Below are 19,336 nucleotides of genomic sequence, written 5' to 3' on the forward strand. Positions count from 1 at the left end.
AAAGTTGGGGAGAGAAATGCCTGTGTATGATTGAGTGAATGAATGAATGACATAATGAATGACACCTGTCATAGCTTGAAGATTTAAGGAGTGAAGATATGGCAAAGAGAGAATAGGAAGCCCAGTATGCCTCATGAAAAAAGAGCCTAATGGAAAAACTTCTAATGGGTATAAAAAAGCACAAAGTGCAATGATTAATGGAAGATGGGAAAGAGCTATATAACATTGTATATTAGAGAAAAAGACATCTCTCAAATGTGCTGATGACAAATAAATGAAAGGAATAGCTAACATGCTAGGTGCCATAATTTTCTAATATGCTCATGTATCACTTATAAATATTCTCTATCAATTTACAAATAGGATTTAAGGTGGAATTAAAACTTTAAACATTGTGACAGACAGGGATATTGAATATTAGACAGAAATATAAACACCAGAACTTTAGTAAAGAAAAAAAATCACATGATGACAAAATGGTGATGTGATTTACTCACATGAATAAAGTCTTGTGCACTTTACAACCTCAATATAAGCCAGCAATGTGTCACTGCTTCTAAAATAGTTAACATAATCTTAGGTTGCATTAAAAAATTCAACTAATCATTTCTCCAGTGATTTTATGTATACCACCTAAGGGTTTCCAAGGTGCTTGGGGGATTAAATTAACTAAAGGCATAATAAAATGTTTTCCTAATGTCTATATATTTTTGCAAAAATCAATTTTATATTTTTCCGCTTTAGAAGAGAATGGTTTGAATGCCTACACAGACATATCAAATATGTATAGATGCCTGGCAATTAGAGAGATGAGACAAATTTGCTCATGACTTAGTTAACTACCCTTTCACTATATAATCAAATCATGATGGTTTTCACTATTATATAAATATGTTCACTCGTCACATGATGTTAAACTTATAACCTTAACAGGCTGTCAGTTAACAATAGGAAGCAGAAAGGATACTGAGTTAAATATAAGCTAATAAGAAGCATAAAGATGACTCCACAATTCACTTTTAGATACTCTTCTCCAGATCATTAAAATCCCAGTGCCTATAAAGGGGTCTGGCAATAGTAAACACTCAATGAATATTTGCTATAATTTCATATGTTGCAGAAAATACTGTGACAATCATACTGGAGTTGGCTTCACTTATTTGGGGGTATCATGACTTTATATCTACAATACACTATATGTGGAGCACTATTTACAAACAGCAGAATTATGTGATTTCTCCTACATTACCATTTAAAAAGTAGATTAAATAGTAAAAATAAGTGACCTAATTTTTTAAAAGCATAGAATTATTCTACTAATCAGATCAGAGTAGCAAAGTGTATTTTGTCACCTTTAACACTATGCTATTCATATTTTAATTTACATTTATTTTAATACATTTCAACTCCGCACATAAGATCATTTTGAAATTTTTGTCCTCAATGCATGCTTTAAAAATAAATAAATCAGGTTAAAATGGAATAGTTGCTATTTGTCTTTATATACAAAATATGAATTATTATACTTTAACTTTATAAAATAACCTTGAAAATATACTAATCTGAAAAAAGTTTCTTTTTGATACACACACTTTTTATTATACCAATACTCCAAAATAATGAAATGATTAAAAATATTCCTAAGGAAGATGGTGAGATTATATGACTGTAGTTTATGGTCTACATTAAGGGAAATAATGCACAGTATTCTGTCTTGGGCTATCTATATAGATCTAATTCTTGATAAGAAACTGCTTTTAAGTAAGTAATATACTGGCAAAGAGTCTGGAATCCATGCTTATAAGGTATGGCTGAAGAAACTACAGATACTTTTTCCTGATGGAGGTGCATGACCAATGTCTTCATCTCTGAAGGGATTTTATGTGGAAAAGGTACTGATTTATTCTGCCTAGTTTTAGAGGATATATCTGAGAGTATTTAGTGACACCTAGGATCAGAGCTACCTATAAATGTAATGAGTCACTTCAGAATTGGTAACTTACAACAAATTAATGTGGATATATAGCAGACAGACAGATACATCAATGGGACAAAACAAGATAGCCGATATGAGGTAAAAGAGAGGCATTGCTTCAGAAAAAAATGTAATGACATATTTCACAACTAATGTTGAAAAAATTAGCTAGCTATTTGCAGGAATAAAACATCGGTTTAGGGTTTTGTCTCACACCATACCCCAAAATTAATTCCAGATGAATTTAAGAGATATATTTAAAACTCAAATTACAAAAGCTAGAATAAAATGTATTTCCAATAGTGGAATGGAAAAAAATACTTTTAAGCATAAAAAACAATATAATAAATTATTGAAAAATATCTATAGGTATGACAACACAAAAATTAGCCATTTTAAAAGAAATTAATAGATCAGGGTAGTGCAGGATTAGGGAAACAGTGAGAATCAGGAATAAAACTAGGGATGTTGAGAGTGCCGAAAGATGCAAAGAAGAAATTTATGACTCTTGCAAACCTCTCGGATTTGGCACTCAGGAGGCCATTAACGGCCTTGAAGCGATAAAGCCATTTAACTGATTAAAAGTTAGAATGCAAGTGTCAAATTGAGGAAAAGTGAGAAGATTTAGTCTATATGTTCAAGAAGTTTGGTGCTAGTGAAAAGGAAGTGAGGTAGTTTTTTTTTTTTTTTTTTTCTTGAAGAGATTTCAGCTTTAAGGGCAGGGACATTTGGCCCATAGGCACAGAGCCTAGAGCCTGTGAAAACATCAAGTGCTTACAAATATATTTAAAACTTTGAAATTTAAATATTGACAGTACAATTGGACAAGAAAATAAAGAGATTAGCAAATATTTAACTTAAAAAATATATCATGCCAACTCCATTATCTATTAAATTTATCAATATTTTTTCATAACATTTGAAAACAATTTGATAATTTTTTTTCACTTTGCAAGAATTCCCTAGAATGTACAATATTTGCAGAAAGTTGATAGCAAATAATAAATGAGTTACTTTAGGCCAAGTAATTTCAAAAGAAAATTTATATATAGCTTTAAAAGTTATAAAATATTGTATCTAATGAGAAATATAAATGTATTTTAATGTTAGATTGGTCTTTTAATGTATTTTAATGTTAGATTAGTGTAAGGTGGTCTCGGAAAAAAGTCGTACCTAGGGTCTATGAACATCTTAAACAGCATTATTGAGAGAAAAATTTGGAAAGTGGATTTTTGTAATCAAAAGACAACGAAGGGGTGGACTGAAGGTGTCCAAGAGAGACAGGAGGATACAGAATTAAGAGACTACTATTCCATGAAGTCAGTTCTTTTGAATTTACAATATTGTGTGTGCATGCACACACACAGGTTTAATAAGAATCGGAGCAATCCCATGCAGGATATGTAAAAAGTATAATACTAAGACATAAGATTTTGTTTTGTTTTACATCTTTTAATGTGTCAAATATACAATGCATATTTAGAAAAATTATTTGCTGTTCTTGTAATTGTGACAGTGTACAAAAATCAGAGCAGTGTAAATATATATCTTAGCCTTACTCTTTAATTAAAACCATATTAACATTAAACTAGTAACCAGGTTGATCAAACATACATGTTTTACATGCTTTACTATTTACTTACATAATTTAATTATAATTTGCAACTTGATGTTTTAAAATATCATTAAGAAATGCTCCTGACATTTGGAGTATATTGAGCATTTCTGTATGTGTGTGCCATGGAGATTTTATTTATAAACCTATGTATGTAGAAAGTTATATAAAGTAGCCAAAGCTATTTAACCTACAATAATAAGGGTACAATATACAAAGTACAAACTGCAACTAAACAGACCAGGATAAATAAAATTCACAGACACATATATACTACCAACTGTAAAATAGATAGTCAGTGGGAAGTTGTTGTATAACAAAGGGAGTCCAACTCGAGGATGGAAGATGCCTTAGAGGACCGGGGCAGGGAGGGTGGGGGGACTCGAGGCGGGGGGAGTCAAGGAAGGGAGGGAATACGGGGATATGTGTATAAAAACAGATGATTGAACTTGGTGTACCCCCCAAAAAAATAATAATAAAAAAAAAAGAAAAGATGTTTTCAAACTTTTTAGACTTGAGACAACTTTACACTCTTAAAAATTATTGAGGCTACCAAAGAGCTTTTGTTCATATGGGTTTTGACTACTGACACTTCCTGTATTTGAAATTAAACTGAGACATTTTGAAAATATTTATTTATTAACTTATTTAAAAATCACAATAATAGCCCACTATGGGTCAACTCATAATATTAGCATAGGAAGAAAATCAGGCTTATACAATTCTAGTAATTTTCTCTTATCTACTCTGTACATCCAATTAATTTTTCTAAAACACAATTTATATCCTGACATTTTTCGAATTTCAAACCTTCAATAACTCCTCATTGTCTATAAATAAAAGTTAAAATTCCTTAAATTGGCAATCAAGGCCCTCAACAATCTTATCCTAATTCTTTCCCCACCTTTTTATATTTCTTTGATACAATTTCCTACTCTGGATAGCTCTAATTTCAATCTTCTGACAATGACTTATGAATCATTGACTCTATTATCTTACATATACATTTCTCTCTCTATTAGCATGATGTTTCCATTCCATGTTTCCATTTTACTTATGTCAACCTTATCTATCCTTCAAGATGTATTTCAAGTTCTATCTGTTCCTCAAATCCTCCCTTGACCACCTAGGATATGTAACACCTCTTTCTTCTGAATAACTCTTGAATTGATTTTCCACCCTGTTCTTTTTAGCAATTGGAGTATACTACTGGGTATCATTTGTTTTTGTTTTCTGTAGGAGAAAATACTAACTGAATTTTGATATATATTTTATTAATATCCAGATATTCTGATGACATCACAATTAAAGTCACCAGATCAGGTTTCTAAAATATTACTGGACCTTAGTTATTCTTCTATCCCAATACACCTGAGAGATACCACACACAAGTGTAATAGTGGTCTGTATATGGAATATTTGTATTTCCTATACTTCCCAAAATGTGTTTGCATTGTAACCCTACTCCTCGTAACTGTCCACATTTCACAAAGAGAAGTCATTTATTTAGTAAGCAGATCTTAATCTATCACCAAAGACATTAATAATAGTAATTAATAATAAATCCCAGAAGTACTACATATTTGGGATAAGAATAAATCATAAAAAGTGCCACTACAGTTGATTCTTAAACAAAATGGATTTGAATTATGCCAGCCCACTTATACATGATTTTTTCAATAAACATGTACCAAGGTACTACATGATCTGTGGTTGGTTTAACCTGAGGATGTGGAACTCGCAGATATAGAGGGCCGACTCTGATACATGGATTTTTCTACTCTGCTAGGGTCGGTGCCCCAGTTCCTGCTTTGTTCAAGCGTCAACTCTGTAGTTTCTTATACACTCAACCATATAATATTATTAATTAAAATCTAGAATGTATTTTTTAAATTAATAGACTTTTCTTTAGAACAGTTTTAGACTTACAGGGAAAAAATGAGCAGATAGTAGAGTTCCTACATACCACTACCACTTCGCTGAACAGTTTCTCTACTATTAACATTTTGCATTAATGTGGTATATGTTACCATCAATGAATCAATAATGGTACATATTGTTAATTAAAGTCCATAGTCTACACTAGAGTTCACTCTTCGCCTTGTGTAGTTCTATGTGTTTTGACAAATGTATAATATCATGTATCCACTATTATAGTATCATACAAAATAGTTTCACTGCCTTAATAATCCCATGCTTCACATTTTCATCCTACTTCCCTCTTCCCAAGCCCTTGGCAACAACTGATCATTTTTCTGTCTCTATAGTTTAGCCCTTTCCAGGGTGTCATACAACTGGAATGATACAGTATGGAGTCTTTCAGACTGACTTCTTTCACTTAGCAATATGCCTTGAAGGTTCCTCTGTATCTTTTTGCGGCTTGACAGCTCATTTCCTTTTATTGCTGAAAAATATCCCAAAGTATATATGTACTGTAGCTTATCCATTCATATACTAACGGGCATTTTGGTTGCTTTCAGTTTTGGCAATTATGAATAAAACTCTGTTACAAACATTCATGTCCAGGTTTTGGTGTAGACATAAGTTTTAAGCTCAATTGGATAAATACTTAGGGAAGGATTGATGGATTGTATGATAAGAGTGTACATAGTATTCAGTAAGAAACCAAATTGTTTTCCAAAGTGGCTGTACCAGTTTACATCCCCACTAGCAATGAATGAGAGTGCAAGTTGCTTTGCATCCTCGTCTGCAAATAGTATTTTTAAAAATTTCATTCATTCTAATAATTGTGTAGTGGTATCTCATTGTTTTATTTTGTAAGTCCCTAATGACATATAATGTCGAGCATATTTTCGTATGCTTATTTGCCATCTGTGTATCTTCTTTGATAAGACAACTGTTCAGACCTTTTGCCCACATTTTAATTGGGTTGCTTATTTGCTTACTGTTGAATTTTGAGTTCTTTATTTTGGAAATATTAGATATAATTTTTGATATATATGTATGTATGTATTTGGGTGTACTTCTAGGATATAAAAATGAATGGCATCTATAGCCTTGAATGTAATATAAATATATAATGCTTAAGATTTTCCATCTAATAATCCCAACCTGACAGAAAATCATAAAAGTCATTTAACATTAAAACGTTTTTCTTTTTTGGTACCAATTCTTAGTTTTAATGTGCCCAAGAAAGCACATTTAGTTGAAGACAAAATTAAATGTTCTGAGTGGCCTATAACCATTAGGCCACTGCTTCCACTTGTTTTCAACTTTAAAATAATTCTTAGTTATCATGCTAGAATATCTATCTATATTAATATATGCCCCCTCAAAACTTTTAAATATAAATCTTAAAAGGCTCAGGGAAAAGAAATATTCAAGGAGCTGGGATGGGGGGATTTCTACGTGATGAAACACTAAGAACGTTTTTTTTTCTGCTATCAACTCATGAAAAGATATGGAGGAAACTTAAATGTATATTACTAACTGAAAGAAGTCACTCTGAAAAGGATACATACTCTCTGATTCCAACTATATAACATTCTGGAAAAAGCAAAACTATGGAGACAGTGGAAAGATCAGAATTGGGGGTAAGGGAGAGAGAAATGAATAGGCCAAGAACAGAGGATTCTTAGGGCAGTAAAAATACTCTGTATGATACAAAAATGATGGATATATGTCCAAATACCAAGAGTAAACCATAAAGTAAACTACGGGCTGTGGCTGATAATGACGGTCGGTGTAGGTTCATTAATTACAACAAATGTACCACTAAGGGATGTTGGTAACAGGGGAGGCTCTGCATGTGTGGGGGCGGGGGTATACAGGAAATCTCTGTACTTTCTCCTCAATTTTGCTGTGAACGTAAAAGTTCTCTAAAAAATAAATTCTTAATAAAATTTTTTTTTCAAACAGGAAAGTTAAAACAATTTAAAATCATAAATGCTGTTAGTGATAAGAACAAAGAATTAGCATTAATTTTTGAAATACATTAAGGAAACATCTAAAATACTGGAAGGAGATGTTGGAGAATTCTAAAAAAATGTAATAGCAGTTTATACCAAGTTTCCGTGTAATACAGGCTTAAATAACAAATAGCCAAAAAAGTTTAGGTAAATTCATGAATCATTAAACCACAGAAAAAAAACCCCCAGGAAAGCCATTTTGGGCATATTCCCTAGTTTGTAAGGGAGACATCCTCAGGCAGGGGTCCCCAACCCCTGGGCCGTGGACCAATAGTGGTCCATGGACTGGTAGCGGTCCACAGCTTGCCACAAACCCAGCCGCACAGCAGGAGGTGAGCAGCAGGTGAGCAAGCGAAGCTTCATCTGCTGCTCCCCATCGCTCCTGAACCACCCCCCAATCGCTTGCATTACTGCCTGAATCATTCCCCCACCCCGCCCCACTCGTCCATGGAAAACTGTCTTCCACAAAACCGGTCCCTGGTGCCAAAAATGTTGAGCACCACTATCCCAAGGAATAAATTGATGCACTGTTGACAATATTGTTGACAAAAATATTGTTAATGAGGCTAAATGGCCAATTTACTTGACATGTTTCATTTTTCATGTTCTATTATGTGAGCTGATCACTTTTATTTTTTTGAACTCTGTCATTATGCTACCACAGTCATTATGTTAACAATTTAATACACCCATGTAACCTGCCTTACATATTTGGGAACAAATTTACTGTGTTATATATACACATAAACTTCCCTTAAACGTAAATCCAGATTCAAAAAAACCCTTACAGTTTTCTTATATAAGGCAATAGTTATACTGTAGACAAAAAACCACGCACAATTAACTTATTTTAGTAGCTGACTTAATATCTGCACACTATATATTTTTATATTATATTTTCTGAGCAATTCCCTGGCTTTTGGTTTGGAGGGCAGGAGTTTATAAGCTTACATAGTTAATTCTTCTACATATCTTTGTGGATCTGTAGGAACACCACTTCCCACTTGAATGAAAGAACGATGACTTTAGTTTCTTCATTCTTGAGTTTCTTGAATACAAAAGGGCATAGCACGCAGGGCAAAACAGATCAGAAAGTCAGGATTGATAACATATTAATTCTGCGAATACTACTTAATGCTCTCCCAAACAATCTATTTGTAGGTCTGTTGATTTCCTAGCGAAATGATTTTTTAAATACATCAAACAATTAAGAATATTACTGAGTCAGGAATCTTGCCATTTTCAAGTCTGTCCTCATCCTGGTTAAAAGTAGAATCTTCAAAGGTTGAACATCTTTTCATATGCTTATTTGCCAACTGTGTAGCTACTTTGGTAATGTATCTGTTCAGATATTTTGCACATTTTTTAACTGGGTTGTTAAAAATCTAAAGATTTTTTGATGTCTTTAACCCCAATGTGTGGAGGGATAAGATTAACAATGTTTATCATCTATTGAGTATCAAAGTACAACAAAAATATGGTGGGCAATGGGCAGCATGGGATAGAGGAAAAGGGTTTAGAGATGGGATAATGTGAATATATTGTCATGACTGAACCTGAAGGGAAAGTGTCCACATATCATAATTAACAATACCTCTATCACTCTACAGTTATATTTTGTAGACAGTTGGTCTATAAAAGAAAAAGCCAGCAAACATGATAGATTTCATTCCCTAAATAAAGCTGAGCATGAAAGATACTTTAAGCCTACACATCAGTACTCTCCTTTCCAACTAAGAGAAAATATAATATTGAATAAAGAGGGGAATAACAGGAGTAAAGGGACTAGAAGGAAAGGAAAAAACAGACTTATTCACAACATTTTACAGTGGTAAGATCTTTAGAAATCAATTATTCCCTATGTTCTTAAATAGATATATTTACTCAATTTTGAAGGTATTACAAATATGGTGAATCAGTGAATTTCTTTAGTTTCTTCATCGTATTGATATAAACTTAACCTAATTGGATTCTGCTGCATAAGAAATTATTTCCCTTTGGTCTTCCTTTACTGAACAACAAGAAGAGTTAGCTGCTAGATAAAGTGCTTTAAGAGGGCAGGGCTGTCTCTGAATGGAGCCTAGCACAGAACTGGCTCTCACTGAAGGTGTGCTGAATTGTGCATGAGTGCATCAGAATCACATCCTTCATATGTTTGTAAGCAATTGTTAATGTTTCCCTTAGCCTCTCCTTCAGGGCTGTGTTTCCCAAAAATTTTCTTCTCTTTTAATTAAGGTGTATTTACATATGTCTATATATGTGTTTTGCTGTTTATACTAAATTTTAACTTCTGGAGTTCAGAAACTAGTGCTGTTTTTCTTAATTTGTATCCTAAAACTACTGTAGAGTTCTATGGATTCTGACAATGCTTCACAAATACTTTAAAAGATATATATCCATTCCTTTGCATTTTCTTCATTTCTTTCTTTCTAGATCTCAATTTCTAGATGAGCAGCAGCTGTAGAACCCTGAACTGGATGAGCTCTGACTAGTGCTAAGCATAGTATAGTGGGAAAATGGCTTCTATATGAAGCATATATCCAAAACAGATGACACATATTAACTAGGCTACATTAATTCTGATGAAGTGGGTAACAATTTTATTCTCCAGATAGGAAAACTGAAGGCAGAGAATAAATAAGAAGATGAAATGAAGGCATGGAAGAAAAAATTAGAATTTCCCCTACTTAAGTGAATATTTTAGAGAACAGCTTCTGGAAACTTATTTTATGCAGATAATTTTCACTTGGAATTCTCTTTTCATTATGTTAAGTGCAAGAAAGAGAATGCCTCAAGTTGAAAGTATAATTAACAGTAGTTACATAAAATGGTCCACTAAACTTAATTTCTACATTGTTTTAAAAAATTGAGCTTTTCTTTTACTGTATTTAGTTAGAATTGTAAAAGCAATTTCAACAATAGTTAAAAAATTAATTAAAATGGTATAAAGTTATAAAATATTTTATGAGCAGGATTCATAAATTGGTTTTAGACTGTCTTTTCATTATCAAAAATCTCACCATCAGTTTAAAATATTTAATCTTTTTTAGGGTACAAATGAACTTATAGATGTAGGCTATACATCTTATAGATGTATAGATGTATACAACTTATAGATATAGGTATACCTGGGTAGGTATCTGAAGGCAATCACTTGCTGAATGTAGTTATTAAGTATGTCAGTTATCAGAGAAAGACAAATATATGATATTGCTCATATGTGGAATCTAAAAAAATAGTACAAATGAACTTATTTACAAAACAGAAATAAACTCACAGATATAGAAAACAAACTTATGGTTACCAGTGGGGAAAGGGGGGAGGGATAAATTGTGAGATTGCAATTGACATACACACACTACTATATATAAAATTAGATAACTAATAAGGACCTACTCTATAGCACAGGCAATGCTACTCAATACTCTGTAATGGCCTATATGGGAAAAGAATCTAAAAAAGAGTAGATACACGTATAACTGATTCACTTTGCTGTACATCCGAAATTAACACAACATTGTAAGTCAACCATACTCTAATAAAAATTAAAAAAAACAAAATAAAATATTTAATTTTTTCAAAGGAAGTAAGTTCTGTTTACCATAATTCACAATTGCTTTAATTGGAATTTTATTCAATTTCAGTATATTCAAGAAATATTCTGTTAGCAGTAATTATTAATATAAAGTTTAAGTAGAAAATTAAAAATGTTAGCTAATTATATACTTTCATAGCATTATATAATGATTAAGAGCCAGACCTTTTGGGTTTCAATTCCACTTCTGCCACTTACCAGCTGAGAGGATTTGGGCAAATTACCTAGTTTCTTTGTGCCTGAGCTTCCTGATCTGTAAACTGGGGATAATATGAATACTTGCCTTATAGTCTTGGTGATAAGTAGATGTATTAATACATGAGTGCTAAAGCAATCCTCTGCATGTGGTATGAATTCAATAAACATTAGGTATTTTTGTTATTATGATTATTATAGTAAATTAGAAATATAATTCTAGAGAAGAAAAAGCTAAATTCAAATACGTAAGTTTTTTTGAATCCAAATATCTTTATCTACAAAAATAAAAAAAAAAATCAATAGTTTGCACTTCCCACATTTAATAAGGACTAATCTGATGTTTGTGTGTGCATTTTATGGGTGGATGGGGGTTTCAGGCTGAGTAAATAATGACATTAACAATCTTAACTTACAATTGAAACAGAAATAAGAACAAATAGTCTTTCTTCGATAGTCTGCAAAGCTGAGAGAATAACTGACACATCTTTCTGTGATTCCTTGCAGACATCATGGAAATCAGGACAGTGGCCGTTGGAATTGTAGCAATCAAAGGAGTGGAAAGTGAATATTATCTTGCAATGAACAAGGAAGGAAAACTCTATGCAAAGGTATTGATAATTTATAGCTTAGACTTAATTTCTCAAACTTATTTTTGTCAATAATATCTTCCCTTTCTGAAAAGTAAAAATGAAATTAATTCCTCTAAAACTATATAATTCATTGATTTCATTAGAACATTTTATTTAAGAATTAAGAAAAAATGTTTCCTGTATGACCTTGGACAATTAGCTAAAGTTCTCTGGACTTTTGTTTCTTCACCTTTAAAACAAATTGGATTAACTGACCTCTCAGGATCCTTCCAGCTCTAAAATTCCATTTGCACTTTAGGTTCTTAAAATCTAAAATGTCCATCTGTCAGTATTAAAGCTCTTTTTGTTAAAGTTCACCCAATTTGCACTTTGCTGACATGAAAATTCTTGGGGAAAAAAAATCCAGATGTTTGTTTATCAACATAAATCTCACAATAATGGGCTTTGAACTGTAAGCATTCCCACTGTTCCCACTTTATTACAATATGAAATCTGTAACAGTTCATCCCACTATCATAAAGTATATTTGACTTTCCTTTGTATTCCTGGCACAGACTACATAAAAATATAGGTTTAAGTGAATGAATGGTTGGATGGATGGGCAAATTAATTTTTATTTTCCATCACTATCATAGGCAGTGTAATATTAAATGATGAAAAGTTGTGAAATATGTTCTTCAGCTGAGGGAGGCAGAGGCTCGGCTAATTATATCAAAATCTCAGTGTTAGGAAAAGAGTGACTTGGGCATAGTAATGAGAGCTGCTAATTAGGGGGAAATAGCTCTTAATACTGAAGAATAGTAGCAACTGACTGCCAAAAAGCTACATGTTTGAAGCTCTGTTGCATAACTAAATATGTATCATTTTATCTTTTTTAAAAAATTTAATCTTTTTTTCAAATATGCTAACTATAATAAGCTGCATTATACCTGCTCAACAAAGTCATGTATATTTTAATTCTACCAAATATTACTGTTTTTCTTTGTCTGAGTCCCTCCAAAAATCATTTGGATAATGTTGTTTGTTGTTCTTCATTGCAGAAAGAATGCAATGAAGATTGCAACTTCAAAGAATTAATTCTGGAAAACCATTACAACACATATGCATCAGCTAAATGGACACACAGTGGAGGAGAAATGTTTGTTGCCTTAAATCAAAAGGGGGTTCCTGTAAGAGGGAAAAAAACGAAGAAAGAACAAAAAACAGCCCACTTTCTTCCTATGGCAATAACCTAATCATATATGGCATACAAGAAACCAGTTCCAGCAGGGAGATTTCTATAAGTGGACTGTTTTCTTCCTTTTTTTTCTTTTCTTTTTCTTTTTAAGTAACCAAGAAAGGCTGGAAAACTACTGAAAAACTGATCAAGCTGGACTTGTGCATTTACATTTATTTTAAGAGACTACGTTAAAGAAAGATTTGAAAAAATATACACAAAAATCAGATTTAGTAACTAAAAGTTGTAAAAAATTGTAAAACTGGTTGTACAATCATGATGTTAGTAATAGTAATGTTTTTTCTTAAATTAATTTACCCTTAAGAGTATGTTAGATTTGATTATCTGATAATGATTATTTAAATATTCCTATCTGCTTATAAAATGGCTGCTATAATAATAATAATGCAGAGGATGTTATATAAGATGTGTCAGACCTAAAGGCTGCTGGAATGATTTGTCAGATAATCAAGCCAACATTTACTACGGAAGATGAGCAGTATCTGAATGCTTTCTAGTGAAAAATTATGAACCACTTAAACTCTGATCAGAAAAAAGGAATATTCTCAAAAATTCTATTATGGAAATGAATCAAAGAGGTAGTTTTATAAGAGTATAGGATTAGAACATGCTTATACCTATTAACAAGAACGAAATTCCTAATGTTGCTCCAATTGAAAGAGTATTGCTTAAAGGATGTTTTCAAAAATCTTGTATATAAAATAGCAATAATGATGATAATACTGTACTTCATCTCACTCAACACAAAATAACATTTTATAATCCCTAAAAGTAAAATTCAAAAAGCTTTTGTGTTTCCTTCAAGTAACATAATCTATCTTTTGTATAATTCATATTTGGGAATATGGCTTTTAATAATGTTCTTGCCACAAATAATTGTGCTTTTTTTCCTGTGGTTACAGCATTAAACTCTATTTTAAGTTGTATTTGAACTTTACTGTTTTGTTATTTAAGTTTATGTTATTTATAAAAAAAAAACAACCTTAATAAGCTGTATCTGTTTCATATGCTTTTAATTCTAAAGCAATAACAAAACCGTCTGGCTCAACTGCAAGTTCCCCCTGCCCCTCATGACCAACACCAAGTCTAGTACACAGCACTCGGGCCAGCAAATCCTGGACAGCAGACAAAAATGACAGCCTGCAGCAATTCTTACAATAGACGTCTCACAGGGAACAATACAAAAATGTGAAATATGTTTTGCCACATACTCTTGTCAACTAAATTGGATCTTATAAGTAAAATCACTGAAGATAAATGAACTTACAGGATTTTAAAGTTAAACTATATTTGAGTTCACGAGTAGAAATGTACAATATTTAAAAACTATGCATATTTAAAGTTAGCAGTTTTTCTAATCTCTAGAAATCTCTGCCATTCAAAATATGGCAGCACTGAAAGTTGTTTTCCTGTTAGATGGCAAGAGCACAATGCCCAAAGTAGAGTCTATTGTTAGGGATTTGAGGCCCTGAATAGCAATGAAGGCTTGAGGTCAGGCTACAGATAATGGACTTATTGGAAAGATAAATTTCTACTTCATAATTCTTCCATTGGCAGATCTTGGTAGCACTTTATTGTTCATCAATAGAAGGCCAACATTTATCTAAATTAAATTGATGGTATGCTACCAAGGGCGGTTTTAATTTCAAAATATTTGTCATTTAAGTTCCTTTATTTTATACAAATATTATCTGGTAATACATTTATAGGTGAGAGCTATATGAAAAGGTTAAGTCAACAGAAATAAAAGATTCATTTGATTTTCTTGTGGCTCACCTACATGACGAGGCTGCAGGGAGCTAGAAAGAATTGCCCTTCCTCAGATATACTCTGGGAAATGCCACGAATGAAATTCTTAACTATTATCTGATTCAAGGGCCTTGCTAGCCTAGGTTCCTAGATCAGGCTTCTGTTACTGGGGTCTTATGAACATATTGAGAGCAGAAGAGGACCTATTTTATTTTGTTTTTTGAGGACCTATGTTTTTCATATTTCTTTCGTTAGCGCCTAGCAGAGTATCTGTTCATAACCAATTTTTTGTATGAACTCACTTAATGTTTGAATATCAAACAAAATTCATAATGAGACTAGCCTTACTTTATTTTAAACAGTTAGGGTGAAATGATTATATGGAAATTTAAAAAGAAATAATGTATGTATATATGATATGAGCTACATTAAGACCAAACACTCTGACTATAGAGTTATAGTTAACGAACAAATTACAAAGCAAGGCTGAATTAACCAACATTTAGCAGTAAGTTCAAACCAGTAGTGTTTCTAGAAACAGTTGCTTATAATTCTTTATACTCCCTCACCCCTTTTTTACACTTAACATGCAAATTTTAGAAAATAAATTCTGCACTAGTTACATACACTTGGAATTCAAGAACCTTAAAGTTGCAAGCAGCCTTAGTCCTTACTATTCATTTGTAGACCAGGAAATTGAGATTGTAATAGATCCCAAATCATATAGCTGGTTACATTCAGAGCTGCCACAAGAGTCTAGGTCACTCAGCACTTACTTCCTACTCTTCGATGATTAGGATTATTAATTGGTGGCATTTAAAAAAATTATTCCTATTGAGATATAACCTTTACATTTGCATGCAAATGTGACATGTTTTGGCACTTCACTTGATATATAATAGTCTATACTGCAATGATTTGACTCAAAAGGAGGAAAAAAATGATGAAATTTCCAATTCTGACTCCTATCCAACTTTTAAATGCATCTCTTTACTTATGGAGAGCATTGTACAAAATAGGCAGATAAACAGAGTAACCTTTTCTAAATGTTCTTTGAAAGAGAAAATTGCTTAAATACATTGGTTTCCAAGAATTAGGAAGGAAAAAATTAAATAGAAGAATATAAAATGTTAACAAAAGAAGTAATAAAAAAGATACTTTCAATGCAATTAGTGAACTAAAACATTTTTACATAAAAAATGCTATAATATAAATTATGAGCCTTTGAGTTGGCTAAAATTCAACTTAATGACAGAGGAGAAGGAATGCTGGAGATAAATTCTTAGTTTCCATCTCTTGGAGTTTGCCCTTCTGGTTCTCTAAAATGGCAAAGAACACAGAGATGGACTATGGGAACAGCTATAGTAAAAGCAACTCTGTAACCACAAATACCCTAAATCAGTGCCTCTCACAATTTTCTACTGAAATACGAATAATATTAGAGGTAAAGAATGAGACTTTAAGGAATAATGCAAAGGTAGCCCACCAAAGACTCAAATTTCCTTGAAAATCTTTCTCTTAAAACTTATGTGATTTCTGCATTTTATTCCACAATATATTTGTTTGCTTTAATATAAAATTCACACCAGTGAGAAAAAGTGATGCGTCAGAAAGATGTGTAAGCTTTATCATGTGGCTTCATTTACACTACTATCCCACTGCCGTATACTTCGGCGTGCATAAGACACAGGAGATCCTGCACCTCTCATAGTTCAACTTTATACACAGATGACACGTGGCTAAAGAAAACCAAAACTTTATTCACAGTTTACTATGAACCAGAGTGACATTAAAAATATTTAATGACCAGTATGAGTGGTTACCGGTCAATCAGAATATACATTGCTCTATTAGAATAGATTCAGGCCACTGTGACTGACTTGTGGATACCAGATGATTATCAGCCTTGACCATTTCTATGATCACCTTAAAACAGAGTTTTTAGAGAATATATATTAATTGGTCTCTGATTTGAGTTTTTAATGCATATCTTAATATGACATAGTTCATTAAAACTTCATGTCTATTCAGCACTGCTGCCAAGCTACTCTTTTTGTGTAAACTTTACTGTTTTTTATTGACATATAGCTGACATACAATATTATGTAAGTTATAGGTGTCCAATAGAGTGATTCACACTTTTTGAAGGTTATATTCCATTTATAGTTATTTTATTGGCCATATTCCCTGTGTTGTACAATATATACTTGTAGCTTATTTTATACATAATAGTTTGTATCTCAATCTCCTACCCCTGTATTGCCCTTCCCCCAGGCTACGCTTTATTCCACTTCTGTTTATCTAGCAGAGCTACTACTTTCAATGAGGGTGATGTTCCTTCAGGCCCACATATGCTTCCACTCATCCTCTAACTTTGAATGTTCTGTCAAAAAAACTTACTTTCTAACTTGAGAAGACTTGCCAGAAAACAATAGAGAAAAGTCCTAGTCTCTTCCCAATAATCCCTGTATTTACTCTCACCTGAGAAGATGTCTCATATATTTATACTTCCTGATTATTATGTGGTTCCAGTTTCCAAATATTCAAGCTGAATTTATGAGATGATAAAAATTTATTTTCTTTTCATATCAATAGAAATTATATTCTAATAACTGAAATGTGAGATGAATAATATTAGCTTGAAGATGGATAGCCTTTCTCTTGACAAATCCAGCCAGCCATGTATTAGTTATCTATTGTTGTGTAACAAATTATCCTAAAACTTAATGGCTTAAACAGCAAATTTTCATTATCTCATAGTTAATGTGGTTAGGAACCTGGGCATGATTTGGCTAGGCATCTCTAGTGAGAATCTTTTGCAAGGCCGCAATGAAGGTGTTGGCCAGAGCTGTAGTTATCTGTTACCTCAATGCTCAGCTTGGAGAGGGATCCACCTTAGGTTGTCACTGGTTGTGGGTTTGAAATACTACCTCCTCATCACTTGAGCCTCTCCATAGCTCCACTTACAACATGGCAGTTTGTTTCCCACAGAGAAAGGAATCAGAGTGAATGAGAGAGTGCCCAAAATGGAAGCCACAATATTTTATAGCCTAATCTTCAATGTTGTCCCATCACTTCTGCCTGTACTCAAGGGAAGGGAATTAACAAAGGCATACAAACCAGAACGTAGGAATCACTGGAGATCATCTTAAAGGCTGACTAACACAAGTCATAAACAATGTTTTTAAGGACACTGCCACAAAGACAGGATTCTTTAGGGCCTAATAGGAGTAATTCATGGCCTTCAGTAGTGAGCCATTCAGCAAAGACGAACTAGGTATATCCTCTACGGCAACATACTTGATCCTTCCCTGAGGGATACTTTATGGTACAATGCCACATAGGATAGTCTGGAATGCCTGTTAGCTTGAGTTGTGCCTCCTTAGATCTCTTAATAATGCTGGAAAACTAAAATATCACTTTGCTTCTACATGAAGGAAATGACCCTGCCTTCAGACCCAACATGAAGATAACCCTTCCCTCCATCTACCTAGCTCAAAAGAATTAGATCATAGCTGCCAGTTGAAATTCCTCAAGCCATAGAGTTTTGTCTTTAATAGTAGAGGTAATCAGTCACAAGTTACCCAAGACCACATGTGGATAAGACCTAAATAGACTTGAAAAACAATTGATTTTAATGCAATATGCACATTGGAATCACCTGGGATTTTTTTTTTTTTTAAATAATGAGGCCTAGACCCCACCCCAAACCAATTGTATCAGTATATCTGGGATGGGGCCCAGGCAATGGTATTTTTAAAGCTCTCCAGGAGATTCTAATGGGCCTATGCATTTGAGAACCAATTAGCTAAATGATGGCAGCAGGGGGAGGGGGGACTTCTTAGGAATTATACCTGATTCTTCATCTTTGTTTCTTCCTTAAACACCCTGAAAAGCCTTATGTTGCTTCCCACCTAATTCCATATTTTCTATATGATTCTAAAGTCTACAATGCTTCTTGGATCCCTGATTTTCCTACTGTCTCCATATTTTGCTATATTGGGGCTAAAGGGAAATGCAAACACTGGAAAGAGAGCTACAATTGTTTTTGCAATGAAACAATTATGGAGTATAAAGTGCACAAAGGACACTCTCCCCCCACTCCAAACCCCCACCACACACACATCACAGTCCATCCTCAAACAGAGCAGCCAGAGTGATTCTGTTATATCATATCACAGAAAATTCAATTTCTCTATTCAAAACTGCAATTGTTTTTCATATTAGTCAGAATAAAAGCCAAAATTCTTAGAGTGGACTGTGGAGTGGCCCATTGATATGGAAAAGATAATAGCCCCATATAAAAAATTCATAAATGAATGTATATAGTTATGTTTGAAGTAAAGAAAATATTTAAGGCACATATGTATATATATGCCTATAATATATATATCAATTTAATGAGTCTCCACTTTAAAATGTTTCTATTAGTTAATCAATTAATGGGT

General features: G+C 32.8%; 2 protein-coding genes across 2 annotated transcripts in view; one reads left to right on the forward strand and one right to left on the reverse strand.

Moving 5' to 3' along the window:
- Nucleotides 1-14,056, forward strand: part of FGF7 (fibroblast growth factor 7) — a 62,125-nt gene extending 48,069 nt beyond the window's left edge. The window contains exons 3-4 of the mRNA XM_057722720.1: nt 11,817-11,920; nt 12,943-14,056. Coding sequence (XP_057578703.1) covers nt 11,817-11,920; nt 12,943-13,137 — 299 coding nt within the window. The 3' untranslated portion in view covers nt 13,138-14,056. The remainder of the gene's footprint in view (nt 1-11,816; nt 11,921-12,942) is intronic.
- Nucleotides 1-19,336, reverse strand: part of FAM227B (family with sequence similarity 227 member B) — a 170,638-nt gene that overhangs the window by 87,899 nt on the left and 63,403 nt on the right. The gene's annotated exons all lie outside the window — the stretch shown is intronic.

This window comes from Hippopotamus amphibius, chromosome 2 (assembly GCF_030028045.1).
Source record: "Hippopotamus amphibius kiboko isolate mHipAmp2 chromosome 2, mHipAmp2.hap2, whole genome shotgun sequence".
In the NCBI taxonomy this organism is placed as follows: Eukaryota; Metazoa; Chordata; class Mammalia; order Artiodactyla; family Hippopotamidae; genus Hippopotamus; species Hippopotamus amphibius.